Source organism: Macadamia integrifolia, unplaced genomic scaffold (genome assembly GCF_013358625.1).
Source record: "Macadamia integrifolia cultivar HAES 741 unplaced genomic scaffold, SCU_Mint_v3 scaffold693, whole genome shotgun sequence".
Lineage (NCBI taxonomy): Eukaryota > Viridiplantae > Streptophyta > Magnoliopsida > Proteales > Proteaceae > Macadamia > Macadamia integrifolia.
In genome coordinates this window covers 48,355-57,453 of record NW_024870516.1, presented here as the reverse complement: position 1 = coordinate 57,453, position 9,099 = coordinate 48,355, and the positions used below count along the sequence as shown (strand labels likewise).

The following is a 9,099-nucleotide window of genomic DNA, read 5'->3' as shown; positions in this document are numbered from 1 at the left end:
TCTCACGAACTTGCTCATGTAGCCTTTTGATGTAATTAGCTTGTTCCTTGGTATCTCCACTGAGATGTTGAGTGATAGGAAGCGGAACTAAGTCTAATGGACTTATATGATTTCTACCATAAACAACCTCAAAGGGACTTTTTCCAGTTGTTTGACATAAAGAACGATTGTAAGAAAATTTAGCTGAAGCCAAAATAAGATCCCATTGGCGCAAGTTGCTTCCAATTAAATCCTCAAAAGATTTTTCAAGCTTCTATTTACAACTTCAGTTTGTCCATTGGTTTGAGAATGATGAGAGGAACTGAATTGAAGCACTGTGCCAAGCTTCCTCCAAAATGTGCATAAAAAATGACTTATAAATTTAGAATCCTGATCAGACGTGATTGTCTTAGGGATACCATGAAGTTTCACAATCTCTTAAAAGTAAAGATTTGCTACATGAGTAGCATCAAGAGTCTTGTTACATGGTAGACAATCATGCCTTTTGGTCTCAAAACAGCACCATCCATCTTCCAGAGAGCTATGATGAAGATCTTTGCTCCCATCCAAGACCATGCTCTTATATATATTGATGATATTCTCCTCTTCTCCAACGATGAGACCGATCATCTTCGTCTTCTCCAGCAATTTCATCAAATTGTTCAGAAATATGGTCTTATGCTCTCTCCCAAGAAGATGCAGATTGGCGTCAAATCGATTAACGACCACCATGATAGAATCTTTATTCCTTTGGGTTCTAGGTAAACCAACTACAAAATCGAGGCTCACATCTTCCCAAGGAATCATTGGCACTGGTAATGGAGTGTATAAGCCTGTATTTTGGGCATGACTTTTGATAATGTGACAAGTTCTACATCGCTCCACATGTCTTCTAACATCTCTCTCCATTCGAGGCCAATAGAAATTTTCTTTTACAAGAAAGAGAGTTTTATCTCTTCCAAAGCGTCTAGCTAGACCTCCACCATGGGCTTCATTGACAATGGCTTCCCTTAGAAAATATTTAGGAATGCATAAGCAATTGTTTTTTTGAAAGAAATCCATCTTGCAACAAAAATTGTTGAGTGGGTCCCTTAGAACATGCTTTCCTAATATTTCCAAAGTCAGGATCATCATATAGTTCTTTGATCATATCAAAGCCTAAGACCTTCACTTGCGTTGTGGTAAGCAAGGAATGTCTTCTACTTAATGCATTCGCCACTTGATTAAAAACTCTAGATTTATGCTTGATAAAAAAAGTAAAGGCTTGAAGAAATTCTACCCACTAGGCATGCCGGTTGTTGAGCTTGTGTTGACTATTATTATACTTCAAGGCTTCATCATCCAAAAAGAGAACAAAGTCCTTGAATAATAAATAATGCTGCTAATGATCCAAAGCTTTAACAATAGCATAAAACTCTTTATCATATGTGGAGTAATTCTTGCAGGAATTATATAAATTTTCATTAAAGAATGCAATAGGCTTTCATTATTGACTAAGAACCACACCAATTCCCACATTTGAAGCATCACAATCAACTTCAAAAACTTTATCAAAATTTGGGAGTGCAAGAATAGGAGCTTCAGTTACCTTCATTTTTAAGGAGTTCAAAACTTTATTGTGCTTCTTTGGTCCACTTGAAATTGCCTCATTTTAAGCATTCGATGATAAGAGAGATGATAATGTTGAAATTCTTGATGAAGCACTGATAAAATTAGGCTAAACCATGAAAGCTCCGAATGTTATGTATAGATGTTGGGATAGGCCAACTTGTGATTTTCTCCACCTTGCTAGGATCCATCTTGATACCTTTACCGAAAACCACATAGCCAAAAAATATAAGGCTACTGGTAAAGAAGTGACATTTCTTTAAGTTGGCGTACAACTTTTGCTCTCTTAGAACCTTGAAAACTTGATAGAGATGTTCCAAGTGCTTCTCTTGGGTAGAACTATAAATAAGAATATCATCAAAATAAATAACAATAAAATGATCAATAAATGGTTTAAAGATGTGGCATCCACTTCGAAGATCAATCTTTGAAAAGATATTGGCACCATGGAGCTGGACGAGAAGATCATCAAGCCGGGGAATAGGAAATCGATACTTGATGGTGATTTTGTTCACCGCTCTACTATCAATACACATACGTCAAAATCCATCATCCTCTGGCACAAGAAGGGCAGGGACAACACATTGACTTTTGCTTTCCTTAACCATTCCTCTAACCATAAGGTCATCTACTTGCCGTTGTAACTCTTCATACTCCTTTGGACTCATTCTATAGGCTGCCTTATTTGAAATGACAGCTCCTAAAACAAAATCTATGCAATGTTGAATATCCCTATGGGTGGAAGACTGGGTGGAAGTTCTTCCGGAGCAACATCCTTAAACTCTTGAAGAAGGGGTTGCACTTGAGAAGGGATGACATAGTTTGCTTCATTTTCTTCTAAAACCTCAAGAGCATAAGCTACCTTTGATTCTTCTATAGCCTTATCAACTTCAGATTTTGAGAGTAAATTATTTTCCTCCCCTTTTGAAGGTTAAGGATTTCTCTCTATTTTGGATAGACCCAAAGTGACTTTAATTCCATCTTTTTTTAAAATGTAAGTATTCTTGAAACCATCAGTCTTAGTTTTTCTATCAAATTGCCAAGGCCTCCAAGAAGCAAATGGCAAGCATCCATGAGAACAACATCATACCATACTTCATCATTATATTTTTTTTTTTCCCAATGAAAAATTGAACAAGGCATATTTTATGTACTTTTACCTCATTTCCTTTGCGTAGCCATAAAAGCTTGTAAGGTTGAGGATGCTTCTCTGACTTGAGTTGCAATTTTTCCACCATTATTGTACCTACTACATTTTCACAACTTCCTCCATCAATGATGGCATTACACACTTTTTCATGAGAGGTGCATCTAGTATGAAATATATTATTACGTGGCCATGTTTTTTCTTCAATAGGGGTTGCATTCAAAATTCGACGAAGGATTGGAGACTCTCCTTGGTCTCCATAGACAACTTCCTCTTCCTTTTTCGATCTTTCATTGGAACTAGATGAGTTCACTTGTTGTTCTTCTTCAAAATCTTCTTCAACTAAAGAATCAATCTTGCGGTTTGGACAATCGGAAGCGATGTGTTCAATCCCTTGACACTTGAAACATTTTTGTGAATTGAAAGAGATAGGATGGCTGGAACTTGATGGTTCAACATTTTTAGGGGTTGGCTTTGAAGGGGCTACCTTGGGTTTGGAAGTAGAAGCACTTCTATGGTTGGGATAACCTTCTTTGTTCCAAGATCGAGAGCCACTATCACGTGCTTCTTTAAGTTGTCGCTCCACCTTGATTGCAAGTTGAAAAACATCATTATAAGTCCAATAAGGTTGCAATTGGAAAACATTGCTAATTTCTTGTCAAAGTCTACCAAGATAACGGGCAACAATTTGCTCCTCCGGTTCAAAAATGTCACAACACATCATGAGATGATCAAACTCTATTGTATACTCCTCCACGGACAACTCATTTTGTCTGAAATTGTGAAACTTAAGGAATGCATCTTGACGGTAGTTCTCGGCTAAGTACTTCCTTTTTAGTTATTTCTTCATTTTTTTTCCATGTTGTAATTCGACTCCTCCCTTCACGAGCTCTTTGTTGCATTAAGTGCTCCCACCAAATGAAAGCATACTTTTTCAATTTTATAGCAACTAGTTTCACCTTTCAATCATTAGGTATGTCTTTGTAATCAAAGACTCTTTCCAGCATATTTAGCCAATCCAAGAACACTTCTGGTTGTATTTTTCCATCAAATTCGGGAATATCAACCTTTATAAAATTATCATGTTGGACTTGACAAGGCTCTTGATAACGACTTTAAGGGAACCCTCCTCTGTTTGAGGCTTCATTTTGAGCACGATCAAAGGGGTTAACATCATCTTCATTAAAAGAATCATGCTCTAAATCATGACTCAAATCATTATGTTCCAGAGATTCGAAGCGATGTAAACGCTCTTGCAATTGCTACACTTGTCTCCTTAAGTCATCCATTTTCACGCCTCTTAAGTCTCTTTCTTGAGTTGTTTATGATTCAACATTTGGTCAACTTCTTCAATGACCTGCCATTGAACTTAAGCTCTGATACCAACTTGACGCAGGATAAATAATAGAGGATTAGAAGGTAACACAAGTGATCAATTCAAAAGAAAAAAAAAAAAAGAACTCGCCACCCAAAGGAAATCTACCTAAGGGATAAGAGAACTCAAGAAGAACTATTTCATCTCAAAGGCCAAATGCTCAAATTATGAATAAACTCCATGTATGTTCTATTTCATTCACTGATGTAGGCTTTATATAGATGAGCATGGGCCAACCTTCCAAGCATAGGAAATTTCCAAAAATGAAACTAAGACTAATTGGAAAAAACAAATATGGGGAAGACAAACAACTATCTAATAGGAAAGGACCTTGGGGACCTTGGGAACCTTGAGAGGCAATATTCACATCTTCAAGAGTCTAGAAACACAATGGTTGAAATGCCCAAGAAGTTCTAGAGCTGAATGTGGATGAAAGTTGGACAAAAAAAATGAATTTTGGACTTCTAAGTGTCTACAATCATCCCAGACACATTTTACTAAAACAGCCATATCTTCTTCTAGAAAATAGCAAATGATACACCTTTTTTTTGTTGGAAAATAGACTTCTAGATCTTTCTATCCATATATGGCACGACTTATACTTCCTTCTGAGTTGATTCAGGTGTCTCCATGAAGTTATCCCGAAATCCTAGATTGCAACTTTTATTTTTCTAGCTTCTATCATTTGGCTTGAGCTTGTGGGCTTATTAGAATGGGTTGTTGGTCCATTTGAAAATGCTTCTGCATCAATTTCGATCTGGTTTGGTTTCAATTTATTTCAGTTTTTCAATATTGGGTTAATACATGTTTAGATCGATTTATTATTCGGCTTGAACCATAATAAAATCTTACATTCACAACTTATAGTGACAAGGTTTGATGAAAAAAATTAATTAATTTATGATTAAATCATGGTTTATTGTTGTAAGGGAACTAATATTGAAACCAATAGATAACAAATTATTAAGAAGATAACTAATTGAAATCACAAAATGAACCCTATTGTCCCTAATCATTCCTTTAACTATCCAACTAGTTTTGTATTGTGAACAAGGAAATCAATGGGAGTATTAATACAATTTACAAATCAATTTCTCTATTCATAACCTAATATTCAATGATTTGTAATAATTCCCCTCATAATAAAAAAATTTCTCACTAACATTGTGAAAAATGGCTAGTTAATTCACCAATTTATAATCCCATCATCATTTTTTTATCGATTTCATTCGGTTTGGTTATTGGTTGATTCGGTTTGGATCGGTTTTCAGTCGGTCCCAACATACCTCAGTCCAAAACCAATCCAATAAGGATTAGTTTGGTTCGGTTCGGTTCGGATTAGGTTTTAACACCCCTAGATACGGTACATGTTTAATACTATTGCTATGTAAAAATCTATGAGTAAAAATAGGGATTTATTTTGGTATTAAGAATGAACTAAAACTGGTTGTTTATAACTAAATTCTAATATCTCATGCTCTCATGAACACCTAAATTCAATCTAGCTTTGCAATTGGAGAACATTTCTCAAAAAAAAAATTTTTTTTACATCTAATATTAATTAAGTTTAATCATATCTATCATAGTCAATGTTGATAGGTGATCCATCAACCACTTTCTATCATAGTAAATAATAGCATATATTTGTCAAAATAATAATAATAGCATGTGTATAATCATTTAACAAATTAAAATATTATCACTGATATTATCTTATCAAACAAGAAAATCCACAGCAACCCCTACTGATGTGGATTCGTATTCTAAAACCAGAATCAGATTTTGTATAGGTCCATTCAAATATTCAATAACTTAATTGTGACAACCAACGGTAGATTCGTAAATAAGGTAAGATTTTAAATTGGGTGGCAAAATTATAATTAAGTAGACTTAGTAGGCTAATGGATAGGAATAAGAAGGTAGACACTTAAGGTTCTTGATTAATAGATTTAGGATAAGCTTGAAATGAAATAAAGGGCATATGGTAATAAAGGAAAGAGGGAGTGGCAATCTGGAAAGAGTGGTTGGAATTAGAAAAAGAAGAAACAGAGACGCATGTCATCCACATTTTTTCTCAAAATCAAGAAACCTACGAAAAGGGAGAAGTGTGGTTTTGACTTTTGGGGTTGAGGTTTTTTTTTTTCTTTTCCAAACTAAACGTATTAATAAGATTAAAACGTAAAATGCGTATAATACGTGTACCTATAAAATACGCGTATAATATGGATTTTTTGGATTGATATGCCAAATTATGACTCTTTGATTAAAACGTTCAGATATGGAAAAAAATCCGTTTATTATACGTGAATCTACTAATTATGGTCCACCCAATCCTAACCACTCCTACAATGGTTGGACTGAGCCTATCCCAAAACAAAGTGGGCCGAATCACTATGGGCCCATATGAAGCAATTGCATTATTGCAGCCCAAAACCCACGACATTATGACCCTCTCCAAACCTCACAAGGGCAAAAGCTTCGTGCACTGGTGGCAGAAATTCAATCACACAACGGAGGGGATCGGATTAGATACACCCTTTTTGCTGTTGGATTCCATTAGGCTGCAAAGGAAGTGGGAAATGGAAAGAAACCTTTTTCAGTTTTAGAGCTATTTGGTTGCAAAGACAGGGAAGTAAAATCAATTCAGCAGAGCTGTTTGGTTTAATGTAAACTTCTAAAAATTTTATGCTACCTTACTTTACTAAATTGGGCAATTAGACCATCCCTATTTGCTCTAGCTCACTTATTAAGATCTTTGTTTAAGAACAGGCCCACCAATATGAGTCCAGATTCTCTATCCACAACCGACACATATAAAAATAAGGGAGACCCATTATGAGGCAAGATTCTCTACCCACCATCATCTACTATAAGGGGTGTGAACCTAGCCCATCACTTCCAACGGTCCCCCCCCCCCCCTCTCTTCCATACATGTGGACGTACACATTTAAAACTGGGCCATCCCTTGTGTTCTTTACACCTAGGGGTATTTAGATTCCAGCCCGAATCGGTCAGACTGATGGAAACCAATCGGTTCAGACAAGGCCAAACCGAATTGGACTGAAATTGAACCCAATAAAATGGGAAAAAATCAATAAAAATAAGAGGCCGTTAAGCTAACTCAACAAAAGACCGAACTGCACTGAAATTGAAAAATAGGCTAACGGTTTGATTTGATTTGGTTTATTAAACCAATTTAACCTAATCAAAATTGTATATAGTGATTGATTGACACCCCTACTAAGTAAAACACCAAACAAAGCAAGTGACCTCTTAATTAGGTCAACATGGAAGAATAATCAGGCTTCTCACATGCACACCGAAATGTAGGGTATACATATTAATTTCACTAAGAATTCAAAAGAGTAATTTGACAATGGGGAAGGGATAGACATGCCGTCCACTCCAAGTAAGATAGCAAGCGATAGGCACAAGGAAAAGTGGCGAACATGGGAGGCTGAAAGTCTTTCCACTATGACAGGGAGAGAGGCAGACTTAGGTTGAGCACATTGCTAGCATGTCTAATCTTTTCCTTCGAAAATACATGTAAAAAAGAAAAGAAAAAAAGAGAAGAAAGAAAGAAAGAGAAGAGAAGAGAAGAGACAATAAACAAAAAAAAAAATCTGTTTTCTCTAACACTGGCTTTCAAAGTAGATTTAACATAAATTTTACTATTCCTTGAGAGGAAACAAACACAACATTCATTTGACATCTACATCCAACACTCGTAACAAGCTTAAACATTCAATAACTACTTCAAACATGAAATATGGAGCAGTAGACATCACACGAGAGAGAGAGAGAGTAGCTAGGTGTAAGCGGATCAGGTTCACGTGTTCTCGTACGTCCCTGATCGATGAATATGAAATTCATTTTTTCTCTTCATTTAATAGATTTCATATCCACAGATTAGACATGTATGAGAAGATTCTTATATATGAACCTGATCCATATCCTAGCTAGGTCTAAGCACACTGAAACCCCTCAGGGACCTCCTTTCCACATACATTAACCAGCAGAGTGAGGGCAACGGGTATACTGAGATTGATAATACCCAACACATTTGCCTTGATGGCTGTGCAGAGGCATAAGGCAGCTTCAAGGTTAGTGAGACCTTCCAACAAGGCACAACATGGCTTCGTAGGTGGGTCACCCAAAACCACGCTAACCAAACTCAGCACATCCGCACATACACCAAACTTAAGGGTGTCCCTGGGGCACTTGCCGGTCTTCGGTGGAGCTGAAGCCACTGGGGGACAATTGGCCGAGACACAAGTGAAGAAAATGAGATTAAGGATGATGAGGAGAGAACCAACCTTGGAAGCCATGAGAGCCCGCCCTTCTGCACACAATGCATGCACCAACCTGATAAGTTGCGTGGTATTTATGGAGACACTACATTAAAAAGCGCTAATGATCCTCATCAATATATGGTTAACCACAATAACCCATTTCACATTGTCTATGGGGTGTGGTCCATTCTAATAAGACAATCCCGACATTCTTTTTGAAAACGGCAGCCATGGGAGGGAGGTGGCCGATGGAAATTTTTCGACTTTGCTAAGTAGTTACAACCTCTGCTTACAATCAAAGAAATGAAATAACTCACTTCCTGAGCGAGAGGCCCGTGACGATTGAGCCTGGATTCTCTCCCAACATAGGGATGGTCTCCACTTGTCGTGGATCCATGGGTGAGGATGGTTCCTACGTGGGGACGGATTCATGACAATCCAAATCCTCTTCAACCACCTAAAATTTATGGTGGGTGGTGCAGCCACGGCGTTGTGAAATATCTCAACTGCCCTTCCAAGACTTAGACCATGTGCTTTCGGAGGTCAATGTATGGATTGTTTTGCTCAGCAGAGGAGGCCAAAATTCCATAAAGTGCCCATAGACCCACTTGAAGCTTTGTAATGATTTATTGTTTCGGAAGAATTGTGTACTCTTCCTTGAATGGCTTCAAACTTATTAAATTTTGTGGGCCAGGCTT

General features: G+C 37.0%; 1 protein-coding gene across 1 annotated transcript; it reads right to left on the bottom strand.

Annotated features, from left to right (window-relative positions):
- Nucleotides 1-7,715: 7,715 nt before the first annotated feature.
- On the bottom strand, nt 7,716-8,525 carry LOC122069745 (14 kDa proline-rich protein DC2.15-like). Its single transcript, XM_042633816.1, has one exon. It carries the CDS (start codon nt 8,435-8,437, stop codon nt 8,075-8,077), a length of 363 nt encoding a protein of 120 aa, XP_042489750.1. The 5' UTR covers nt 8,438-8,525; the 3' UTR covers nt 7,716-8,074.
- Between the last annotated feature and the right edge of the window lie 574 nt (nt 8,526-9,099).